The following is a 24,202-nucleotide window of genomic DNA, read 5'->3' on the forward strand; positions in this document are numbered from 1 at the left end:
CCTCGTCCAGGAGAAAAGAAAAGAGCAGCGTCTTCTTCTTTTTTTGAGGGAAAAAAAACAGCGTCTTCTTCGCCCTTAATATTGTAGCGGGGCTACGCCTGCGAGCCCGGGCCCACTAAAGGCCCACCAAGAAAGTACACCCATGCTGCGTGCATGCACGGCCTGAAATCTCCGACTTCTGCAAGTCAAGACGCAGCCGCCTGCTGTTTTTTTTTTAACCAGATGCAAAATAACCAACAAAACCATTTTCATACAATTTTTAATCCTGTAGATCAAACAAAATATGCTGAGGTCCTAGCTAAGGCTGCTGAGAGAGGAAGATGTATGGATAAGGAGATGGATGCGCGTCCGGGCACTGAAGAAGCTAGGAACGGGTGGAAGCGCGCCAGGTGCGCCTCAGCTCTTCGGTTTCATTCAGACAAGCCATCAGATTACACCTGGTACGTAAAAGGACGACGCACGAAACTGGTCGATGTCCTTGACAAGTCATTGGGAACACTTGCACGTGTCACCTGCACAGAAACGCAGCTGAGCGTGAACGAGGCCCACGGCCCGGTCGCTTGGCTCGGCCCGGCCCGTGAAAGCTTCATTGTCTTCCCCAAAGTCGTTCACTCGTTCTGCTTGGCTGCCCCTGCGGAGGTTGGTGGCGGCGTGTCGGCGTCGCCCATGGCCGACCCCATCGTGGACGGCGGCAACCGCAGCAGCGTCTCGGAGACCTTCTCCAGGCTACGGGAGCAGGGCAAGGTACTTCATGCTTTTACCCTTGTGGTTCGCGCTTCCAGTTTCGTGATTTAGAGGCAACTATGCTGTGCTTTCTGTCCTGATTGCTGCCCGATGGTCGATGCGTCTGCCTCTCCTTCTAGTGTAGCTACAACAACGGATTCAGTAATTTTACCGTGTTGCCCCGGATAATCGAGGTTGCTAATTCTGCGACCGTCATAACACGTTCGTCTCGGTGATGTAACTTCATCATGGTAGTCATTTTGATCGTTGCCAAGTTGGTCAAAAGATGCTGATGCAGACTACATATGAGGTTATATGTACTCTCAGTTAATATTTCCTCTGATGCCTCATGGTATGCCATTTACGGCAAGTAATAGCACAATAACAGGATGTCAGAATTATTTGGGGGAGGTTTTTTTTTTATCTTAAGATGTTTGTGTAAATTTTCAGACTGCCTTCATCCCATTCATCACTGCTGGGGACCCTGATCTGGCAACCACGTCGAAAGCGTTGAAGATCCTCGATTCCTGTGGTTCGGATGTGATTGAGCTCGGTGTACCTTACTCGGATCCATTGGCTGATGGTCCGGTTATCCATGTACACGTTCGATTTTCTTCGTGCTTATCAGCAATGGTATAAATCATGGCTACAAGTTCTTTTGGCTTCACAATGATTTCAGGCCGCAGCAACCCGTGCGCTTAAGAAAGGCACTACACTCAAAGCTGTCTTGGCGATGCTCAAGGAGGTTATACCTGAACTGTCTTGTCCAATAGTTCTCTTCACATACTACAACCCAATTCTAAAGCTTGGGGTGCGGAACTTCATGACAAATATTAAACAAGCTGGTGTACATGGTACCTTTCCATACATAGTTAATAATGTTAACTTATGATGTCTTATATTAATTACTTCAAGATATTTCTTTGAATTTGTAAATTCTGTTTGTGTCTTATATGATGTGAGCTTACCTTATTTTCTCCGATATATTCAGAAGCAAATAAAGAACAAGGAATTCAGAGCAGAATCATAAGGCAGGCTAATTGTCTGTCAGTGTAAAGTTTCAGCAAAAAAAACCCGCCAGGGAGGGACATATTTAAGGCACAAGAAAGCAAGAAGTATTTATTCTTGAAAATACATTTAAAGTTAGTTAAATTCAGTTCCAGCTTCATTTTTGTATCAAGTGTTAAAATTCTTATTTAGTTACCAGACGCATTCTTACAAAAAAAAGTAAAAACTTAAGCGGTGCACTGAGCTGACTACTTTACTTGATCTTTTCTTCATGTTAGAGTGCATTCATACAGATCTGGCCAAGGAAAACATCCCAGTTTACTGCTATGCGCACAAATTAAAGATTGGCCAGACAGTTGAAGATTATCAATACTACCCCTTCCTATGCCCCCCCCCCCCCCCCCCCCTAAAGTTGCATGACTATATAGCACCTTTTCCCGTGATCTTGTAATTTCAGTTTACTGGAAATTGGTGTAATTGTTGCAAAAAATTGAGTTGCTTTTGAACCTAGGAGACAGTACGATTATATCTATAGCTGTCTGTTTCGCATTTATGCTCTTGTAGTAGATGCAGTTGTTGATTCGCACTTGTTATGATGCAGGTCTTGTCGTTCCCGATCTTCCATTGGAAGAGACAACAATATTGAGAAGCGAGGCCTCTATGCACAGCATAGAACTGGTGTGTCATCACTCTCACCTTTCGTGTATTGTTCATGCAAATTTCCTTTTCATTGAGGAAAATGTGAAACTTGCTTCCATTTTGTAGTTGTCTTACCTTATCAAATTTAAGCCCTAAATATATTCTCGCTTGAGATTATACCTGCAAATCTTCAGTCAGGGCTATGGTTGATCCAGATCCAGAAAAGGTGGATGGTTACATAAAACATATCTAGAACCTGTACAAGACCGGACCAAGTATGTAGAAATACGACCAGGTTAAAATGACTACCTCTGAGTTGCGAAAATTTTGCCAAGGCCACATTCAGAAAATCAGGGAAGGCTGTTTCAGATTTTTCTAATTGAAATTGGGCTACCCTGTGTTGATTTGACTAGGCCCACTGCAGCCCTAAGCTTTGGAATGAACCTGGCTAAGTGGCCAGTTTAGGCTTGGGGCGGTTAGTCAGGGGCCAAAATGCTCTCAGGTTTACTTGATCTCACTTGGTCACACAGTGACCATTTTATCATTTGGTAGCAAAATTCTCCGTGATCGCTATGGATTTAACCAGCATATTCATTTTCACTAATAATTATCCCTTTCAAATTTCAACAGTTACATTTTACAAATATATGAAATTTAATCCGAGTTTTTCTTTCAAACAAGAATAAATTTCAATACATGAACACACTATTAGGAAGAGGACCATATATTTTCACTAATAATTATCCCTTCCAAATTTCAACAGTTACATTTTACATTTGCACTAATGTTTGTTTGGTTGGGACAATACTTGAACACAATATTAGGAAGAGGACCATATATGTGTACCCTAGGGAAAAGCTTCGTTCAGTTTGTCGTTTGTTTGAAATAAATGAAGTAAACTCCACGAGGAAAAATATGGGGTAAGGTAGCCCACGAGTCAGCATGCTTTCTTTTGTTGTGAGTGAGGTGGGCGACATACAACCATCATTCCATTACCAACTGTCACTTACTCCTATATGATAGTAGTAAAAATAGTAAATATATTGAAATATAAGGTCATCGAATATTCTCGCATTTGCATGGTAAACTCGAATAATCTGTTATCTGCAGAGCTGCACCTGCATTACCTAGTTACAAATGTTGTCATTGCAGAAGAGTTTAGTGGGTATCTAGATACGATGATGAACTTATAACCAGAAGAGTTGTATTGAGTTCAATCATTTATTATTGATTTATATTTTCATGGTCACATGCAGGTGCTTCTTACAACACCAACCACGCCAACAGAGAGGATGAAGGAAATCACAAAAGCTTCAGCAGGATTTGTTTACCTTGTGAGTATCCAGACTTTGCTCAAAGAATGTCATCAGACTTTCCCTAGTTAATATGTTTTTCATTTGAAGTACATGGGCAATATTTCTTAACTATATATTGTTCTTGCATATCAATGGCATGCCATTTTCATCTCGGGCTTCATATAAATTTCCAGGAAATCTAACACATTAAGGCCACAAAACATTAAGGAAATGGAGACAAGTGAAATTTGCAAGTTGCAAACAGTAAAATCATGGCATCTCAAGCACTTGATTCATCACTTCATCTGTTGTGCGTTCACCATCATATTCTACATCTACCCTGAATTTGATTAGAAAACTCAATCTACCGGTATATGTGGCGCATATGTTATGCAGGTGAGTGCTGTTGGAGTTACAGGCACGCGCTCAAACGTAAACTTACACGTTGAGCATCTTCTTCAGGAGATCAAGCAGGTCTGCAAACTATAAACACACTACTTATCATAAATAGTAAACTAGAGCAAGCATATAAATTTATCTGTAGAATGTAGAAGAATGATTGAAGTTAATAGTCTCTCTTTCCTGCATTTACAGGTTACAGACAAACCTGTGGCTGTTGGCTTTGGCATATCAACTCCAGAGCAAGCGAAGCAGGTACATTAAGCTCTCACGATTTTCTTTTCAGGTTTACGTCTATATTATGTTACAACTTTTGACTGCTTTGCTGTTTGTAATGCAGATTGCAGGCTGGGGAGCGGATGGTGTGATTATCGGCAGTGCAATTGTTAGACAGTTGGGAGAAGCGGCTTCTCCTGAAGAAGGGCTGAAAAGAATAGAAGATTATGCCAAGAGTATTAAGGCTGCTGTACCATGAGATGAGAGTTCCATCAAGAAAAGGCCAATTAGATCACAAGCAGATTACTGTTTTCTCGGTAGTCTGGTCGAAGGGCTTCGCACTGGTAGTTCATCAAGTGTATTTGGTTGCGGTGTTCTTAGAACAACTATATCCTCGTGTGTTAGAATCATCAAATGAACAGACAAGATAATTCAGAAACTGTACGAAGCTCAACCGCACAAGACTACTTTTATATTTCTGACTTTCGGGAAATAGACTGTGAAATGTTGTGTTCTTCTGCAGACTGAAAAACATGGAGTTTTGGTAGGAGTTATCCTGAGAGGAATAACAGGATAAGGCCGTGGTTCATTTATATGGCTGGCTTGAATTTTTCCATCTGAGTCCATCATCTCGTTTTCCATGGCACAATTCCTGCGCATGAGGGTGAAAACGACTTCACCTTCAGAGTATTCTGCTTGCCCTCTTCAGGAGGCTCTATCCTGTCTATCAGGCTGGGCTAGAGAATGACCCCCCCTGGTCCCAGGCTCCCAGCTGCCGGCAACTTTCTATCTAGATCTAAACTCATAATGCTCTGTACTCCTGTTCAAGATATGACACTTCTGAAAACGTGCAGCCAAACTTTGTACCGTCAGTGAAAAACAGCTTGCTGCCATTTAGCAAAAGTGTAATTTTACAACCTTTTTACTGAAAGACCGGATATAACCTCCTGCTGAATATGGACCGGAGCCGTAAGCCTGAACATATGGAATGCGGATCATGCATGTATTTGTAAAGAAACAATAATCAAAGTTGCTGGCTTGGGTTGTCAGGTCAGCATGCAGGATGTCAAACGTATCTGGATTTTAGGGAGGTTCCAGCAGTGTTACAATTGAACAAGCTCTCTGCGCCTTGACCAGAAGCTAGTAGATTTGTATGACCTGTAAATGGATAATCGAAGTATAGACAAGGAAAAGTCAATTGCTTGTGCAGATACGCATCGTCCACGCGCTCTGCCACCTTCTCTAGTGCAAGTGGATCCCTGCAAATGCGTTCAGAAACTCAGAAAAGACGAAGAAATAATGGTTTCTTGTCTGACTCATATTTTCAAACGGGGTCGGTTACGTAAGTGTAACACTTGCTTTTTGAAATTCAACACGTGGTTGAAAAAAAAACGAGCCATTCCTATTCACATCTGAGGCCTCCGTAGATATATGGCACCGCTGTCAGCCTGTCATGCAACACCAAAGTACACCACCACAAATAATTCTTTGCCAAAAACAAGGCACGTTATGAGTGACAACGAACAGCACCACCGTGCATAATTCTTTTCCAAAAACAAGCAAGGCGCATTTCAGGAGACGAATAATGGTCTTTATCGACGGAAAGAAACGAGCAGCGGTTTGCCCTTTCCGGATGAGGCTAAGACAAAGATATCCTTTTTTATAAACCACAAAGGGAGCACTCATCATTGAGGAACCAACCTGTGTCTGCCAATTCCCGTCACGTCGCAGAAGCAGGATAAGCATGCGTGGAAGGATTGCGTTCCACTGGGGCGTTCCAAGAAAAAGAAGAATGTATTCTCTCTGGAATTTGGATTTAAAACACTTGGAAAAGGAACGAGAATATATCCGTATTCCAATTCCGAAGACAGAATATGCTAAATACGCTTTCCGTGTGCGCCGGCTCGGAGGCGTGATCTTGTATACGCCGAGTCAGCATTTCCTTTTACTGCTGCTGCTGCCACCAAACACCAGCCCACCTTCTCCCCAAGTTTCCAATCCTCATTCATTCTCCTCTCTTCTCCTTCCTTGCTTCAAGCGAACACAACACAGAGAGAGGGAGAGAAGGAAGAGAAAAAAGATAAATCGCGATCAAACCCTCGAATCCTCCACCGGAGTTGGCTGCTCCTCTTCGCGTCGCGATTCGGGCGATCGGCGCGGGCGGAGAGCGCGGGCTTCCCCAAGCCCGGCGATTCAATCGGATGGAGCGCGTGTTCTCGGTGGAGGAGATCCCCGACCCGTTCTGGGCGTCTCAGCCGCCGGCGTCGCGGGACTCGAACGCTGGCACCGGCGCTGGCCCCGCGGCGCCCGGAGAAGGAGGAGGCGGCGCGATGAACCGGTGCCCGTCGGAGTGGTACTTCCAGAAGTTCCTGGAGGAGGCCGTGCTCGACAGCCCCGTCGGCGGGAACCCTAGCCCGAGGGCCGCCCCGGGCGGCGGCGGCGGTGTGGTGGTGGGTGGAGCGGAGGCTGTGGAGGTCAAGCAGCAGCCTGCGCCTGCGCCTGCTGCTGCTGCGGCGGCGGCGGCCACGAGCGCGGTGGTGGACCCCGTCGAGTTCAACGCGATGCTCAAGCAGAAGCTGGAGAAGGACCTCGCCGCCGTTGCCATGTGGAGGGTACGATCGTTCTCTCTTGGCAGCGCCGCTCGCTTGCAATGCAACGTGGTCACGCGTTTAGATTGGTCATGGGTGATTAGCTTGAAATGCGCTCTTATTAGGCTTGAGCAGTCAATGATCTGTGCAGGCCGGGTTGAGCGGTCAATGATCTGTGCTGGGTTGCTCTGCATGCCCAGCTCACTTTTAGGGATTTATCGATGGTAGAACATAAATGCTTCGTTTGCTGCCTTGTCAGTGAGTTAGGTGGTAGTCGAATATGCGCTAACACATCGATCTGCATGCGTTCCGACAAAATCTGTCATTCATGGTGCATTGTTGTGTGTAGATATTGGGTAAGCGTAGAATATTGATCATAGATTGTGTTGCGAGTTTGATTTCTCTGAATGATTGATCATATTTGGGTTTTTATTGCAAATGCGATTTGATGATGCAATCATTTGGAGTCCATCCGAGTATGGAAGTTGAACTCTTATAACAGGATCGCCTCTGGAAAATGGGCGTATTTTGGACAAAATAAATAAGAGCTTATTGTTTCCAAGTGGAACTTGAATGGGCTACAGATTGTGTTTTGTTGGGTGATGTCAGCTTAATTTGTCTTAGGTGTTTTGCTTTTTTCAAAGCTACGACCAATGAAATTAGCTCATTTTGTACACTTGTGAATTGGTTGAGCTTTGTACTTCAGGACCAGTGGTGGAGCCAGGAATTTTGGGAGCCTGGGCAACCCACATATGTAATTATAATATGTTCACTAATTTTTCGTGTCGTGTAGAAGACACCTGCATGCATATGTGTGGACTGTCCATCTACTCTAAAGAAAGAAAGGAAGTCACATAAATCTTGAGTTCAGAACTATGGGGAAGAAACCTATGCTTGTCATCTCCAGTATTATTGTCTGAATTTTGCATGACAATCTAACAAGGCCTCGAGATTGTTATGCCTTATACGCATACCAACACATGCGTGATTAAGTTATCAAGCAACCAAAGAAGAAGAGGATTAGAAGTGAATGAGTCGCTACTAGCTAGCTCTCCAAAAAGACAAAGAAAGCTAGCGAGCTGCTTGCAGGCAAAGGGCAAGAGGCAGGTAGATGGGCGAACTGGCCAACTTGGGCTTGACTGAGAGAGACGTGGTCTACATATCCGGCGTGCTACTGAGCAGACGGAAATATTTCTTGCTGGCGAGAACATAGCGCATCTACATTTAATAGTCTTCCATGGCAGCTTAAGGCCCCTATTTAGTTTATAATAATTGGATTGTCGGTCAGATCTTCACACCTCAAGTTTTCCCCAAAAAAATATGCTGTTTATGTGTAGTTTTCCTCCTATTGGTCCTCCATTATTATACATTGTAGTTCTAGCCTTTCTTTATGAACTAAGCCTAGATTCATTACATTATTATAGATTTGTTATGTTAGGAAGCGCAAGTAAGTTCACATGCATTTCTTCGTTCCTGCCGTATATGTCTTTCTGTATTTCTTTTAATTTGTAATATTAGCTCACGTTATCTTTATCCGCAGGCCACCGGTGTGATGCCGCCAGAACGTTTTGCTGCTAGTTCCTCCTTGCCAAATGCAGATGTTTCACATATAGGCACCACTAATCCCATAGGAGGTACGTATCTTCTGGTCACATCTTCAAACTAGTTATGGAACTGTGTTAGGACTTTGGAATGAACTACTGTAATTACCATATTTGCTTAATAAATTACATAATTTTGTGTGCATATTTTCTTATCATAAACATGGGAATAACTCTTTTTCAAATTAACATTGTTAAATTTGTTTCCTTGGAATCTTCTTAAAACATTTCTTAAATGAATTGTCTCCTAGCAAGTGCTTTTGCGGTTACATTAATCAAGGATGGAGAACTCGATATTCTTTTTATTTTCCCGAGTGTTTGAATGCTTTGATTTCTGAAATGTCATGTCTGGCCTTTTGGGCACATCTCAGGCAATGTGGTTCCAGTTCAAAACCAGCTAGTTGGTGGCACAAGTGGGGAGCAGGGTCCACATTTTGTACAATCTGACACCCTTGTAAAGCAAGCTGCTAGCTCTTCCTCGCGGGAGCAGTCAGATGATGATGATATGGAAGAAGATGAGATTACTGGGAATGCAAACCCTACTGATCAAAGACTACGGAGGAGGTAATATCTCTTACCTCCTTGTGAGATGCATGTGCATGAGTATATCATCAGGTTGTCTCGTCATGCTGGCACGCCCGTTTTCCCTTTGCTTAGCTCTCAGTTTCTTACAGTATTATCCTTTTCTTTACCTAAAAAATTACTGTAGCACAGTTATCTGCATCGGTGCTCTTTTATTCTCTATGGACATAGCTCTTTGATTATATCTTTTATGATCGCTTAACACATAAATTATTTAGAACGGATCAGATCAGGATCCATATCATATTTGTTTGATGCGCAACTTGTCTGAAACTTTGAGTTGAATTTCCAACTGTTGTTCAGTGTGGTCTGCTTACGACTGACTTGGAAAATTATATCACAATTAGATACAAGTGCGCACAATGTACATGGTGTATCCATGAACAGTTTGTAGCTGTGTGCACCACAGGCTAGCTGTGTGAAAATGATGTCAGAGTTAGACATATGTATGAGAGTAGTTATAATTCCCAATATATGGATAGTGCGCACACCGGCATATGCGTCTCTAGTAACATCAAATAATGAAGCATCATATGCACTGGTTCAGGAAGCAATCAAATCGGGAATCGGCCAGGCGTTCGAGAAGCAGAAAGGCAGCTCACTTGAATGAGCTAGAAGCACAGGTCTGATAGTTTACATTGTTGCTTATCGACTGACAGAGGATTCTGAAATATTCTGTTGATGAGTTTTTGGTGCGGATGGCTAATTACAGGTATCACAGTTAAGAGTTGAGAACTCCACACTGTTAAGGCGCCTTGCTGATGTTAATCAGAAGTACAATGGTGCTGCTGTTGACAATAGGGTATTAAAGGCGGATGTTGAAACCTTAAGAGCAAAGGTATGCTCCTGTATTATATGATCACCTGTATTATAGGGTATGCGTTTTGAGTTATGCATCTGTTCGATTGACCACTTAAGGCTTGTTTCAAATGACACATCCACCTTAGATGGCACAGTACAACATTTTTTTAATTCTTATATTTGCAACAGCCATGCTTTTTATATCCTTTTGAGCTATGCATCTGGGGTGCTTGTCCATAGATTGTATGTAGACTATTCCCTAGCTTGCTGAGAAATCACTGTAATTGACACCCTTTTGTGTGGTAGATATCACCGTCATGTTATTGTTATTTACCACAAATTGAGAAATATGAGATCACAATCGTTTAAAAACAACTCGTGCAATACAGATTTTAAATTTTGTAGCAACTAGCAACGCACGTGCCAAGTTGGCATTGTATTCTTTACTGTGTTTGGCCATTGGCTCATCTGAATGTGGAGATGCATCAAATTTTGCAGGTGAAGATGGCAGAGGACTCAGTGAAGCGGGTGACAGGCATGAGCGCTCTGTTCCCTCCTGGATCTGATATGTCATCACTCAGCATGCCCTTCACCGGTTCTCCATCAGATGCCACCTCCGATGCTGCCGTCCCAGATGACCTAAACAATTACTTCTCCACAAACAGTGATGTTGGTGGTAGCAATGGTTACATGCCTGAGATGGCTTCCTCTGCTCAAGAGGACGATGATTTCATCAACGGGGCCCTGGCTCCAGGCAAGATGGGCAGGGCCGAGTCACTGCATCGGGTGGCAAGTCTGGAGCATCTCCAGAAGAGGATGTGCGGCGGGCCAGGGCCAGCTTCATCGGGATCGACCTCCTAGGAGCCTGCTCACTTCGGGTCAGTAAGTCCCAAGGAATGATAATTGGCTAGACATATCTCAGCGGGCATTTTGTAATCATGTGTTTGTTAATTTATTGACTGTTACTCCTTGTCGCTCTGTTCCAAAAACACAGCAAATTGGCAAAATTGTGCGTTTTTGTTGTTACTTGGTTACTTTGAGCGTCTGATTTCAAGCACTTGCTCCCATTATTTCGCAGGATCTTATTCAATCTTTTTTAACCACAGCTTACCCTCGAAATAAAGGGCCAAAGGTAACTGGAAATGTCGATACATAAATTCACGGGCACTTTCAGAAATCTTAGAAATGCACTCCATCATCTGTTACATATTTCTTGTCTTAAATTTGTCTGAACATGGATGTATCTATTTCTAAAAATTGTCTAGATACATTAATATTTCGACAAGAATTATGAAACGGAGGGAGTAACTTTCAAAAAAAAAAGATATACTCTTTCCGTCTCATATTAAGTGACTTTCTGTTACATGTATCGGATGTTTTTAAGCCATAAATACATTCATATTTGGACAAATTTGAGTCACTTTATGAGACAGAGGAAGAATCAAAAGCCATTAATCTTTTTTGTATTTTTATGTACGATCAAGCTCGTTAGTCTGAAATTAAGGTTCCATCCCAGTCTATTAAAAAATTATGCTACCCCTGTCCCACGTTAAGTGCCGAAATATTACATGTATCTAAACGCTTTTTGAGTATAGAAACATCCATATTTTGACAAATCTAAATCACTTAATATGTGACGGAGCTGAGTATTCAGCTTTCTCAAAAATAAATAAATTCAGCAGCACCAACAAATGCTTAAGAAAACCAATTCATCATATAATCTTCGTTGAGGTGTAAACAATAATCAATGAATGAGGTCACACATCGCAAGAACATCCTAGCTACAAAAGTGCATCAATATATTCATGTATTACAACAAAGGCTTGCTCAAGTGCCCCGACGCCGGAACTCCCATTCGTCTCGTCATCGGCCAAAATGAATCCGAGACGCGCCCTTGGGTCTTGGCGACCGTCATCAAAATAAGGCCCATCCAATGCCATGGATGGATGAAAGATTCAAACTATCTCCTTGTCCTATTTTTTTGGTGAGGCTTCTATACCATGCTTGCAAAATAAAGCCATGTGATCAGTCTGATCTTGGACGACTGGAGTTCTTGTGAGAGTTCTTGTACAGTGGCAGTAATGAGCGGCCGCCCCGTTTTCTTCTACCGAAGCATCGCCAGTAAAGAAGCCAAAAGGATAGCAATAGGGCAATAGGGATCGCCCATCTGCGCGCAACAAAGCGTTGCATGTTAGAAAAGAAAGAAGCCTGGAAAGATAATATATGCTGCTGCATATTTACGTGAGTAGCAAGACTACCTGTCCAAATCGAGAATCGGGCTATACACAATGGTTTCCCAGGAAGAAACAATGACGTGCCAAGCTGGGTTGTAGTACAGAGACTCTGCTGACCAGAACATCCTCGTGTATGTTTCCAGGAAGATAAACATCACCCAAGCAGCAATTTCAAGTAAAAGGAACTTGATGACAAAGCGCCCAAGAACAACCATGACTAGGGAGAAAGTCACCAACCAATTGAAGAGCTTGTTATTGTACTCCTTGATGAAAAGAGCACGAGACTTGAGGAGCATCTGGATGCAACATCAAATTGCAGTTTAGTTAGATATAAATCTTAACAAGGTTCAAAGATATAAATCTAAACAATTTCAAAGAATTGCAGCAGCCCATAGGAAGGTTTCCGCAAAAAAGAAAGATTGATTAGGAAGGGATTGCAGAATCTGTGATGGGCTCACTACTCCCAATTTTGAAGCAAAGAACTGAACCATTATTTTGGGATGTTTCTCAAGTCTCAACAAGCGTATTAGCTTGTGTGATTCCTCTGTTATTCCAAGATCATGAAAAGGAATCAGTAGTTTGCAAGAAAAGACTAGCCTTCTACATGGGAATCAACCACAGTAGCTAGATGAGATGAAACATGATGCCAGACAATGAATGAATAGCAGAAAGATGTCTGTTTGCTGTGGCCCCTGTTCAAGAAATTGGCCAGTTAACCAGTTAACTGGGCGATTAATCCCTGCTCGGAGGGTCACCGAATAGCCGATGAACTGATTAATCAGCCGATTAGCTTATTAATACCATACTCGCCAGCCAACCAAGCAGCTAACAATTAATGATTCCCTCAACAATGGCTGTGGCTATAAGTTGAACAGAGTATACATAAATATGCAATTCTCCTACCTCCTTACCAAACAAATGAAAACAAGGATGGCGAGCTAACTGACATTCATCATTTTTTCCTTAAACTAGCTGCCATGTTTACTTGTTGCCATTCATAATTTAAACTAGCTGTGATTTTTACTTGTTGTCATGCAAAGTATGTTCAGAATTTAAGAGACGGACCTTTGACATTCTACGTTCATAGCGTTCCTTCGCAGGACCCACGCAATCAAATACAAAAGTCCGATTGCAGTGAAAAAAGCCTGCATTGAACTTTGCCATTGAAGGAAGCTTCAAGACTTGAAGGTGATCCATTTTATCTTCACATTCCGAGAAGCGTGATTCACAGAGCTTTGATGATTGATACTCATTAGCTAGAAGGAAATTTCTGTACACCTACAAGGCACACCCTGTAAGTATGTAAATATCTTTGAGTGAAAGTTGATTACAAGGCGTGTAGTTAATGCCACAGAAAGTTAAAAAAACTTCATCATAAAATCCCATATAAAAAGTTCACCTGCGTTACGGGGATTATAATTTTACGACATAAATAGCAACAAACATAATTCTATGTTGTAAAATTATAATTTACCAACATAAATAGCAACAAACATAACTGAAAAATTATCATGTGAAGATTTGTATAACCACGTTACATACTCCGTATTATGTTCATACCAGGAAGTCCATATCAAGTGCATTTTGTTCCCTCTAAAAAGAAGTGCATTTTCTTCTTTGGTCTAAAACACATAAAGAATTATTTTTTTGCAGAATGCGTGCATTTTAAATACTCGTTACTAAATAACACTAAGTACCATTAACGAACCTTTTTAATCTCGTCATCAAGCTTGAGGACTGATTGAGCAGCATGATGTTTACCAAAGTGCTGCTTATCAAAGAGCATTCTAGCTTGATCATTTGCCACTTCATGATTTTGCTGCAATTTGTCTACTGATACAGGTAGACGTAAGCCATCCATTTTTTCCCTGTACACCTTTAGACAACGTTCAAGAATAGCCTTGTTGAAAATTTCAACAAGGGATCCCGTCGATGGAATCTCTCCTTTATTCAAAGCCTCAAGTATCTGAAACAAAAGAAGAAGATTTTTTAAACCTAATTGATCAGGGTTTGAGGGGGAAAAACTAATTCAGTCAATAGCAACCAGGTAAGTATTTACCTGCTGAAGAAAGGATACAAACTCCTTTCCATTAAGAGTTTTCCCCTGCACAAGTTTAGGTCTTATGATTGATCCAACAACATGCTTCAATTGTTCCCGCCTCTCTACATACAATGGGTCAAGCTCTTTGTCGTCCATGTCGCATAACTTTGTTCTTTGTAGATGAGGCTGTACAAAATAATCGGCATAATGGTGTTAAAACAGGATATCAAAGGAAGCTCTGGGGAAGAGTTTCCAAAATCAAATTCCGAAGGTAGATTCTGAAATATGTACACCAAGATCTTTAAAAATATTTTTCCAACCTTGAGAAAAACTAAATTTTTCGCTAAATAGGTCAAGTAAAACTTCCAAAAATAATGTTGAAACTTGAAATGAAGGTTTTGAAAAATAAGTTTGCGACCAATCATAGATTAACTTTACCTTAAACATATGGTGAAAAGAACATTTTATATATCTTTGAAGTGAGTTGCTAGTTTCGTTTTAAATACTCCCTCCAACCGGCATTACTTGTCTCAAATTTGCCCAAATACGGATGTATCTATGTGTAAAAAGCATCTAGATACATGTAATATTTCAACAAGTAATTCCGGCCGGAGGGAGTTTTTAGAGCTAAGCTTCTGGGAAGAACTTCTGAAAGACAAAAAGCTTCAGAAATACATTGTGAAACACAACTTTCACTTGGGAAATAAATCTATGAAGACAAGCCATGAAGATGATTTTCAAGACAATTTAAAATTAAGTCTGGATACATTTTAGGAAGGATTTCTAGAAATAAGCTCACTAAGAAAAAATTGAGATGGTTTGGAAATAAAGTTTAACAAGAGGTGAGTTTGGAAATCATAGTATAGTGCCATAAAAATCAAATGCTGCAAAACAAATTGCTTTCGATATTTTAAGCAGAAGAGGGGTAGTTGTTTAAATATGAGACTTTCAGCAAAAAAATTGAAAGCCAACAAGTTAATACTTCTATTTATTTTGCACCAAAACAAGCATGTTACAAGATGCTACAGCAAACTATAACATAAAGGTACCTGGGGCAAGCTAAAAGCAGTGCTGTTGTTGCCCATAACTGCTAACGAATCTCTGATTTGATTGACCTGGAAAGGACAAAACTTCAGAGTATGGATCCCAATATCATTGTTGGTAAGAAAGTGTAGACTTTTACCTCATCAATGTATTTGTTCCCTGGAGAAATAGATACCAATAGAGCATATCAGTTCAACTTTGCACCAAAAATCTCTCTGCTGAAATATCATTAAGCTAACAAATAATCGCCAAGGATGGTTTAACTAACCATTATCATTAGGCACCCGTTGGAGGGCTTCATTGACCATCTGTTGAACAGACTTTCCTTCTGCCCACAGAGTTAAAAGCACTCAGAGGAAATATGCATGTATTACAATGGGTAGATACAGTTACACAATAAAGAATGGTACACAAAATATCAAACTTGAGACAGATGAAAAAGAGAAGGGCATAATCAAGTAATTATTTTGAAAAGTATTAGTATTTAGTACACCTCATCCAACAAAAAGTTGAAATGTTAACACGTAACAGGTTAAATTCGAAATATCGATAGCACATCAGAGTCTATGGTCCCAAAAATCATATCATTATAGTCACAAAAATTTTAAACAGGAACTAAGGACAAATCGACAATGCCAAATAAAGCATACCATATGTTCAAATTAAACTTCCAACGTTTCATAAATAGGCAAGCTATCAGATTGGGAATGAAATGAATGATATATGACCACTCGTGCAATAACTGAGGTGGCACGAACTACAGTTACTGGTTTGTTTGTGCTGCCATATCTCTCTATCAAAATAAAGGCAAGCTACTCTTCGTGAAACTATAGACACGTTAACCAAGACAGAATGGTCATATACTCGTCTGTAGTTTATTACATGCAGTACAGAACAGTACCAAAATGTCTTCTCTTGGTTAAATTTAGACATTAGCCTAATTCTTTAAATCATGCTAAGTTGCTAACAGTAACAACAATTTAGGAAGCAACTTACGCAGGAAATCCCTCTGGATAAGCCAGAGCAGTTTTGCTGGCTCAAAAGCGATATCTCCCCCCTGATGCAATTCAGAAGCAAGTATCCTTTTCAGTCAGTAATTATACATATATGCTGGCTGTGATTCATGAAAATGGAATATTACCTTCACTCTGCTCGTGACCAAGCAGCAAAACAACATAGAAAGGAAAACGTCAGTATTAGGAAAGATGAAGTGCAAATAAGAACAGAAAGAGAGACAAACAAACCTTCCATAGAATTCTTCGGCTATTTCAACAGCAAATGAGAGCCTCGATATATCAGCTTCGCGCACCTGCAATGTCACAATAGTAAAATTAACATGTGTGCACACAACACACACACACACACACACACACACTGAGAGAGATAAAGAGAGTACCGTCTCAGGAAGGTTGTAGATAAGCACTGAACTTAGAACGGTTGCCAAAGCGAATATCCTGCAATGAAATGACAAACATGCCAACCATAATTGTGACTTTCTGTCTAAAAAAGAGTAAATAAGGAAAAGGTACACAGCTGGCATCAAGCACAAACCTATCATCATATACATTGGATTTGCCAACACTCTCAAATCCTTCAGTGTCAAGATAAAGGACAGATACTTTGGTACCATCAACATCCATTTCAATAGGTGCACCCCATGTCCATATACCTACAACAAATGAACGTATGATTATAACTTTACAGACTTCCCTCGGTAAATAGACAATGCAGCTACAAAGACACGAATGAAAAAAATACCTTTAGTTTTTGTATCCCGCATATGACCAACTCCAAAACCTGCATGGTTAAGTTCAAAATTTTCACGTTTACCCCGGTATGCATTTCATCAAATCCATGGCTTGTATACTAGGAGGAAACGATCAGTATCTACCTTTATCACATGATAAGGAAAGAAGTTGGTTCAAGAGAAAAGATTTTCCAGATCGGTATGGACCAATGACCTGTGTTGACCAAGCAATGGGACCTTAAGATGTACAAACTGACGAGAGTAAAAGCACTTCCAAATTATAATACAAACTTACAGCAACAACAGCAATAGGATTTTCGATCCTCCTTATTGCTTCCAGACCTTGTTCTGAGAGACGGAGTTTAGTGTGGCCATAATCTGGCTCGACAATTGGAAACCTGCATAGGCATATACGGTTATTTCTCAATTGGTACACAGTTCAATGAACTTCTAGGATATGACTCCTCAAGAAGCATATGATGAGTACAGTGTTGTCTTTGATCCTTTACAACGGAATGCTCACAAATCACAAGCATATTCGTAAACTGAGTTGTTTGTGTCAGGGTTGTAGTTACTAAGGAAGTACTTGCTTTGTGCTCTCGCTGAACCCTCTAGTGTGACTCTTCGGTCTTCACTCAATTAGTTCATTACCATGCACATTGTGGGTCTAGATTCCTCGGGGAAAAAAAGCATTGAGGATCTTTGGCGTTCCGTCGTCTATAAAGAATCCCCATTCACTTGATAGATAAAACTAAAAGGGGGCGAACTTCTTGGTAATCTAGCATGTTCAAGAGAAAATCTACTGGATACCAGGAATGTCGTGAGCCTAACGCAATCACATCACAAAATTGAAGTAAAGCGGCAAACAAACAACTAACAACAGTAATCAATAAACTCCCAAAGCATGTATAATTCAACAAATCAGACATTGTCCAGTCAAAGTTCATATTTCAACACTAGCTCACTGCACCTAAGTTGCATACCATTTGCAATGGTTCACGCGTATTCACTAACAAAACAACAAAACATGTATCATCTTTGTCTTCTACGCTTACAAGTCACAATGGCAGTTGCAATGGTTCATGAGTATTCGGTAACAAAATGACAAAACGTATATCAGCTTGGCCTTGTCCACGTACAAGTCACAATGTACCAACCACCAGTTATTCCTCGACATCTCACCTAACCTGTTACTACCATGCAACCTCCTCTGAACGGAGACATGAGAAACACATGACGAGACAAGGTAGGATCGGAAAAAGGCAAAGACAGCTAGAATTAGCATCGCACAAATCACTGAACCCGCTTTTCCCATAGCATATTGCATCATAATCACGCCGCTGCGTGCTGCGTGCATGAGTCAAACCACTCAAGGTTCCACCAAACAACGCACGCAGGCATTCGCGCGCAGAGCTACTAGCAAGTAGCAGCAACGCAGCATTGCGCACGCGATCCAATGCGGAAAATCGGTAGGTCAAGCAACCCAGCCGACGGCAAAGCAACAAGCAGAGCACACAGAGCCAGAGCAGAAATCGAGGCTTACGCGCGGTCCAGGTCGTCGGGATCGGGATCTCCCGCGGCGGCCGCGGCGAGCCAAATCAGCACCACCGCGCAGATCCTCCCCGGCGCCCACCGCCACCGCGTCATCTCCGCCCTACCTCACGGCCAGCCAGCCAGCCAGCCAGGCCCAAGATCGCCTCCGCCTCCCCTCTCCCAGATCTCCACCCCCGCGCGCAAGCCCGACACCCAACGCGTCCCCCCAATGCGGCGAAGGGGAGCGGCAATGGACGGTGGGAGAGCACCGTCAGCTGGGCTCAGCGCGGCGAGAGCGGGGGAGGAAGGGAGGGATCCAGCAGCAATGGACAAGGGGGGAGAGAGAGAGCGGGATCTGCCTGATCCGGGGCTAGGGTTTTGGGCGGACGGATTCGCCTGCCGGGGGTTGCTTCGGCGAGAGGGAACTGGGAATCGAGGGAAGACGACGAGGTCTCGCTCTCGCTCGATCGATCGGGGGAAGGTGGAAGAAAATGGCAGAATTCGAGGGGGAGGGAAATGGGTGACGCCACTCACGCTCGCTTTCCGTGTTTAAGCGGGCATTTGATTTCGCCCGTTAATTATGTAATCTCAGGCCATTTTTAATGGCGTAAATCCTGTTGTTTATGCGGGCGTTTGATTGGCTTAAGTGAGGGCAAGCACGAAGTTTTTCCCTGTGGGCCCCGCGTGGCAGGGGGACACAGGGCGAGGTGCGCGCGACGTGCTCGGCTCGCTCAACTTTGCGAGAGTGCGTTGGCTAGACATGGAGACCTCCCCGACAATGGGAGATTGGGACTTGGGAGAGCGCGAGCTAAGCGGGGGCCCGCGCGCAGTGGTTAGAAATTCCGCCGGGCATGTGTCGGTTAACAAGAACGGACCAAACACTGTCTCAGACCTCAGAGCCTGAGAAGAGTTTATGAGAGGAGTGAACATCTTATATTTAGAGACGTTGTTTAAGATGTTGGAGAAGGTAAGTTTCGTGTCTAAGATGATGTTGTTTTTAGCACAAACATTTTTCTAGCGTGCAAACGATATTATTTTTCAATAAAAATTGTACACACACAAAGAACGCTAAGCTATTTTTTGACTAAAATAAAATGTTACTCCCTCTGTCCAACAAAAGATGTATCAAGTTTATTAAAATTTGGATGTACGTAGACATGACTTAATGTATAGATATATTTAAATTTAGTCAAAATTGAGTCATCCTTTATTGGACGGAGGAAGGAGTACTAGTTTACTTTTTTTACTATCGTTTATGCATTTACTGTTCATATCGACTGTGTGCTCTGGTAGCTCGTGATCCAAATGACAAAAAAACAATTTTATTACTCCTGTCCAATTTTATTACTCACTCCGTCACATATTAAATTCCGACATATTACATGTGTCTAGATGTTTTTTAGGCATAAATAGATTCATATTTGAACATAGTTAAGTCACTTAATATGGGATGGAGGGAGTACTTAAAACATCGAAGTATGATGCCCTTGATCCCTCGTTCTGCGGTAACTGTGTTGTTTTAACTTACTTGGTACTGTAGATAAAACATCAAAGCATGCTCTGGAGTACTTTTTTTCGGAAAATGAATCTGTTTAACCTGTCGCTAAACAGCGCGATTCACAAATTCAAGGATCGAGACTCTGTTTTTTTTTTTGAGGGTTCAAGGATCGGGACTCGAGAAGCGGTTGACGTTACCCACATTCGGCGGCCCAGGAGGAGATAGGCCCGTTTTGTTTGTAGTGATGAAGGCATGGGCAATTGGGCACTTGGCAAAACAAGGATGTCTAAAATTAAGCAAGGCCACGGGCCACGTACGTGAGGGAAATCCCACCGTGTAGGCCCTACAAAACAAGAGGGGAACTAGGACCAGTGAGGCCCGTCCGGAGAGAAGTTAAGAAACTTCAATCAAATCTGACTAAAAGAAACTTCAAAATTGATTATCACCTACTTTTTTAAATTTCACAAATTTTGTTACTTTAAAAAGTTTAAGAAACTTCAATCAAATCTGACCATTTCGTCCAGCCTCTCCGGCGCTGAAACTACTAGATCAACACCATGAACTAAAGAAAAAAACTTAGCGAAACTGTAAGAATAGAAGATTTGCGAGCTGGACGCCTACGTCTGTGCTCTCTGCAGCACCTTCCCCCGAGTACCGTGTTGTATTTTTGTAAAGGTCGATCGAGTTTTATGACGTGGTTTCGTTTCGCTTGAGATTTCTTTAAAAAAAAAACTCGACATTGAGATGTATGTCGTTGATGTAGCCGAATTGAGTACCTTTGAGCATTCCGGTTACATTCCGTTAATGTCAAAAATTAGTGTCATTTATTCTAAAGTTTTCAGAAAAGGTTAGGCTCTTTAATTATTTTCAACGTTCCAGGTTGTAAAGGAAGAAAAAGAAAATTCCAAAACTCCACACGAATCGCAGTTCGCGCGAGGCAATCATCGCACGTCTTTTCTTTTCCTTCTTTTCCGAGCCGGACCGCACGGCATTTAGACCAAATTTGATCTAGCTTGCGATTACCATTCTACTATGCATGATCCACTCAGTGATCATAACTCCACTGTGAAGACTTTACAGGCCTCTCAACTTTATGTGTAGAATTGTCTGCGGCATTGATACATGCAGGACACGACAGGACACCTTCGTTTTCCATTGTTTTGCATTGACACATGCTTCGCTTTGTCTTTGGGTACGGGAAACGAGGCCTAGCTTTTCGGTGAAAACAACTCGAGAGCGCACAGGATCGATGAGGCGATATCGAGGCATTCTCGAATGTAAATTCACGGGGTGATTTTCATTTTATCTTCGATTGGTGAGTTTGCTCTGAACTTGGGAAGAAGAAAATAAAAATCTGGAGATGCGTCTGGTTGGGGCCAGAACGGACACGGTGAGACGCAAAACAAAACAAATATTATTTCTTTTTCAGTTGCTCTAACTCGTCTGTTTTTTTTTTACTCTGTGTTTGGAAAGAGACAGCGAAGGAAGAAACCAAAGCGAGTGCCTCTCACGAAAAGAAACGCAAATACTCTTCTTCTTTTTTAAAAAAAATTCCTCTCGATTTTTTTTGACATCTTGGATTCTTTGCCGCTGGCCAGTTTCCCTTAGATTCCTTTCTTGAAAAAGTTTTTCTTCGCCGTATTTTGTTTTCTAACCGGTAACTTCTTTTCCGTTAGACAGAAGACACTGCCGAAGGTCAAGTCTCAGTGCTCGTTCTCCACGATCTCCACTACTGCCATGTTTGTATGCCTCATATATATGTACCTCTGAACCGATACAATCGAGTTAATCAAGAAATATTCCTCTCCAAAGCTATCTCTCTCTCAAATTAACATGGTATCAGACGCTTAGGTATCTCCTACGGCCCCTCCACCGCCGCCGCCTCCGAACTTTGGCGTCTCCGGCTCCGGTGACAAAAGCTCTGCCTCCACCCCCATCTCTCTCAGCGACACTATTGCTGATGTTAGCCCCTACATCTCAGTCGTCCTCGATCTTTCTGCCCACAACTATTACCACTGGCGGCATCTGTTTCACATCCATCTCGGCCGTTGCGGTCTCCGCCACCACATCGACGACGGCAATGTCGCCCATCCCCTCGATCCGCGCTGGGTGAAAGATGATCTCGGGATCATCCAGTGGATCTACACCAGGATCTCCACCGAACTCTTCAATCTGGTTGCGAGGGATGGCGCACCGCTCATGATCTATGGGCGGATCTCCGTCGCCTCTTTCAAGACAACAGCGACGCCCGCATCAACGCCCTCCACGTCGAGCTCCGCATGATCTCTCAAGGCGACACACCCGTGAGTGTCTACTGCCAAAGGATCAAAGCAATCGGCGACGAGCTGCGCAAACTGGGCGATCAAGGCGAAGATCGCACCCTCATAACCGCTCTCCACATCGGCCTCAATGAACGCTTCGACAAGCAGACCTCCTTCATCCCAATGATCAAGCCGCCACCAACCTTCTCCGAGGTGCGCTCCATGCTGCAGATGGAAGACATGACACAGGTGCGCAATAGCTCTCGTCCACAGATGTTTCACACCACGGCTCGATCTATGCCGCCGCCACCTGCACCAACCGCTACTCCACCGACACAAACGGGGGCGCCGCAACCACCTCCTGGATGGCGTCCAAGTCCTAACTACAAAGGCAAGAACCCTGTGTACCGGCCTCCTGCTCCTCGTCCACCTGCGGCAGTTCCGGGAACTTCTGCACCAACCGCTTGGCGCGCCCCGACGCAAGATCCCTGAACTGGGTTAGTTCAGGCCTAGCTGATGCCATGGACAACGACGCCGCCTCCGGCATTGACCCCTGCACCTCCTGCCGCCTAGACAACTGTTCCTCATCCCCACACCGGCTCTCCTGGTCTTCTTGGTCCGGTGTACCAATCTTCACCGACTCCAGCGCCGTACTCTTCACCGCCCGGTTATCCTCCTGCACCACAGTACCATCCGGCTTCATCGTACCAGTACCAAGCAGTACCACAGTACCAGTTGGCTCCATCGAACCAGTACCAAGCAGCACCATAATACCAGTCGGCATCTCCTTCAACTCTGGCTTCTACATCTTCGGCTGCTGCTGGATCTTGATCGACTGCACCTCAATGGGATCAAACTGCCTTCATCGCCGCCATGAACAACTACGCTGCTCAGGGAGAAGGTACCGACTGGATCTTTGACTCTGGTGCATCTTCGCATATGTCTTCTACTACTTGTGTGTTGTCATCCTGCCACCAATCTTCTATTTTTTCTTCTATCACAGTTGGCGATGGCTCCACTGTTCCTATTTATTGTGTTGGCAATTCTTTTATCCCTTCCTCTCGTGATACTCTTGTCCTTCGAGATGTTTTAGTAGCTCCATCTCTCATTAAAAACCTTATTTCCGTTCGACGTTTCACTATTGACAACCAAGTTTCCCTCGAATTTGACCCATTCGGCTTGTCTGTGAAGGATCTTCAAACCCGGGAGGTGATCGTTCGCTTCAATAGCTCAGGTGACCTGCACCCCCTGTCGACGGCTTCGTCTGCCCAAGCTCCCTCCACATTCCATGCATCCGTCGACATCTGGCACCGGCACTTAGGGCATCCCAACAACAAAACCTTGTCTAGTTTACTTTCAGACTTTCAGATTCCATGTAGCTGTGATTTGCACAATTCTAGTCTTTGTGATGCTTGTCAAAAGGGAAAGCATGTTCGTCTCCCTTTCAGTACTTCTACTACTCGTTGTATTTCCCCCTTTGAATTACTACATTGTGATGTTTGGACCTCTCCTGTGCATAGTGTCTCGGGTTTTAAGTATTATCTTGTCATTCTTGATGATTACACACACTTCATTTGGACTTTTCCCCTTCGCAAGAAATCTGATGCTGCACTCATTTTCATCAATTTCCAACGTTATGTTAGCACACACTTCAACCTCCCAATTCGTTTTCTCCAATGTGATAATGGCCGCGAGTTTGACAACTCCTCCAACCGAGACCTTTTTCTCAAACATGGAATTTTGCTTCGCTTCTCATGTCCTTACACATCCCCGCAAAATGGCAAAGATGAGCGCTCTCTTAGAACTATTAATGATATCCTTCGCACATTACTTATCCAAGCTAATCTACCCTCTCGTTTTTGGGTTGAAGCTCTTCATCATGCCACTTATCTTCTAAACATTCGTCCTACTCCCACTTGTCCACTATACACTCCCTACGAATCTCTTTTTCTGGCTACACCCAACTATGCTGAGCTACGCGTTTTTGGATGT

The 24,202-nt window shown here is 42.9% G+C and overlaps 3 protein-coding genes and 2 long non-coding RNA genes across 8 annotated transcripts; 3 read left to right on the forward strand and 2 right to left on the reverse strand.

The window, feature by feature from the left end:
* The first annotated feature begins 321 nt into the window (after positions 1 to 321).
* Positions 322 to 4,812, forward strand: LOC100838412 (tryptophan synthase alpha chain). Of its 2 annotated transcripts, XM_024457767.1 has the most exons (9): positions 322 to 744; positions 1,174 to 1,320; positions 1,403 to 1,577; positions 2,333 to 2,409; positions 3,627 to 3,704; positions 4,062 to 4,139; positions 4,260 to 4,319; positions 4,405 to 4,488; positions 4,588 to 4,812. In XM_024457767.1, the coding sequence occupies exons 1-9, from the start codon at positions 325 to 327 to the stop codon at positions 4,696 to 4,698; spliced, it is 1,230 nt and encodes a 409-aa protein (XP_024313535.1). In that variant the 5' UTR covers positions 322 to 324; the 3' UTR covers positions 4,699 to 4,812. The 2 variants fall into 2 exon arrangements, with proteins under 2 accessions (XP_024313535.1, XP_024313536.1); XM_024457768.1 differs by having other exon boundaries at positions 4,405 to 4,798.
* Positions 3,821 to 4,730, reverse strand: LOC106865889. Its single transcript, XR_001405460.2, has 2 exons — positions 4,588 to 4,730; positions 3,821 to 4,488 (listed from the first exon to the last, which is right to left on the reverse strand). It is a non-coding gene; the product is annotated as an uncharacterized LOC106865889 (long non-coding RNA).
* A 1,391-nt stretch (positions 4,813 to 6,203) lies between the features above and the next one.
* Positions 6,204 to 10,906, forward strand: LOC100840761 (bZIP transcription factor RISBZ2). Its single transcript, XM_003557372.4, has 6 exons — positions 6,204 to 6,892; positions 8,409 to 8,502; positions 8,841 to 9,033; positions 9,599 to 9,674; positions 9,764 to 9,889; positions 10,351 to 10,906. The coding sequence occupies exons 1-6, from the start codon at positions 6,482 to 6,484 to the stop codon at positions 10,711 to 10,713; spliced, it is 1,263 nt and encodes a 420-aa protein (XP_003557420.1). The 5' UTR covers positions 6,204 to 6,481; the 3' UTR covers positions 10,714 to 10,906.
* A 636-nt stretch (positions 10,907 to 11,542) lies between these two features.
* LOC100842888 (guanylate-binding protein 4) lies at positions 11,543 to 19,040 on the reverse strand. 3 transcript variants are annotated; one of them, XM_003557379.4, is made up of 17 exons: positions 18,462 to 19,033; positions 17,214 to 17,316; positions 17,063 to 17,132; positions 16,930 to 16,968; positions 16,723 to 16,840; positions 16,568 to 16,625; positions 16,416 to 16,480; positions 16,313 to 16,319; positions 16,168 to 16,228; positions 15,440 to 15,499; positions 15,311 to 15,330; positions 15,177 to 15,242; positions 14,146 to 14,313; positions 13,795 to 14,052; positions 13,152 to 13,364; positions 12,111 to 12,382; positions 11,543 to 12,019 (listed from the first exon to the last, which is right to left on the reverse strand). In XM_003557379.4, exons 1-17 carry the CDS (start codon positions 18,563 to 18,565, stop codon positions 11,878 to 11,880), a joined length of 1,824 nt encoding a protein of 607 aa, XP_003557427.1. In that variant the 5' UTR covers positions 18,566 to 19,033; the 3' UTR covers positions 11,543 to 11,877. The 3 variants fall into 3 exon arrangements, with proteins under 3 accessions (XP_003557427.1, XP_014753136.1, XP_014753135.1); XM_014897650.2 differs by lacking the exons at positions 11,543 to 12,019; positions 12,111 to 12,382 and having other exon boundaries at positions 13,192 to 13,356; positions 18,462 to 19,040; XM_014897649.2 differs by lacking the exons at positions 11,543 to 12,019; positions 12,111 to 12,382 and having other exon boundaries at positions 13,192 to 13,378; positions 18,462 to 19,040.
* Positions 19,041 to 20,571: 1,531 nt separating this feature from the next.
* On the forward strand, positions 20,572 to 23,745 carry LOC112269971. Its single transcript, XR_002962248.1, has 2 exons — positions 20,572 to 23,111; positions 23,402 to 23,745. It is a non-coding gene; the product is annotated as an uncharacterized LOC112269971 (long non-coding RNA).
* The last annotated feature ends 457 nt before the right edge of the window (positions 23,746 to 24,202 follow it).

This window comes from Brachypodium distachyon, chromosome 1 (assembly GCF_000005505.3).
Source record: "Brachypodium distachyon strain Bd21 chromosome 1, Brachypodium_distachyon_v3.0, whole genome shotgun sequence".
Lineage (NCBI taxonomy): Eukaryota > Viridiplantae > Streptophyta > Magnoliopsida > Poales > Poaceae > Brachypodium > Brachypodium distachyon.

Excerpts from the sequence above, each read along its gene's own strand:
- LOC100838412 (XM_024457767.1), top strand. The coding sequence starts at position 325 with ATGGATAAGGAGATGGATGCGCGTCCGGGCACTGAAGAAGCTAGGAAC. Across the intron at positions 1,321-1,402 it reads CTGATGGTCCGGTTATCCAT|GCCGCAGCAACCCGTGCGCT; the intron begins GTACACGTTCGA and ends CAATGATTTCAG. Across the intron at positions 4,489-4,587 it reads CGGCTTCTCCTGAAGAAGGG|TGTTTTCTCGGTAGTCTGGT; the intron begins CTGAAAAGAATA and ends CAAGCAGATTAC.
- LOC100842888 (XM_003557379.4), bottom strand. The coding sequence starts at position 18,565 with ATGACGCGGTGGCGGTGGGCGCCGGGGAGGATCTGCGCGGTGGTGCTG. Across the intron at positions 17,317-18,461 it reads CCCGACGACCTGGACCGCGC|GTTTCCAATTGTCGAGCCAG; the intron begins GTAAGCCTCGAT and ends ATGCCTATGCAG. Across the intron at positions 15,500-16,167 it reads TATCCAGAGGGATTTCCTGC|AAGGAAAGTCTGTTCAACAG; the intron begins GTAAGTTGCTTC and ends CTCTGTGGGCAG.
- LOC100840761 (XM_003557372.4), top strand. The coding sequence starts at position 6,482 with ATGGAGCGCGTGTTCTCGGTGGAGGAGATCCCCGACCCGTTCTGGGCG. Across the intron at positions 6,893-8,408 it reads CCGCCGTTGCCATGTGGAGG|GCCACCGGTGTGATGCCGCC; the intron begins GTACGATCGTTC and ends CTTTATCCGCAG. Across the intron at positions 9,034-9,598 it reads GATCAAAGACTACGGAGGAG|GAAGCAATCAAATCGGGAAT; the intron begins GTAATATCTCTT and ends GCACTGGTTCAG.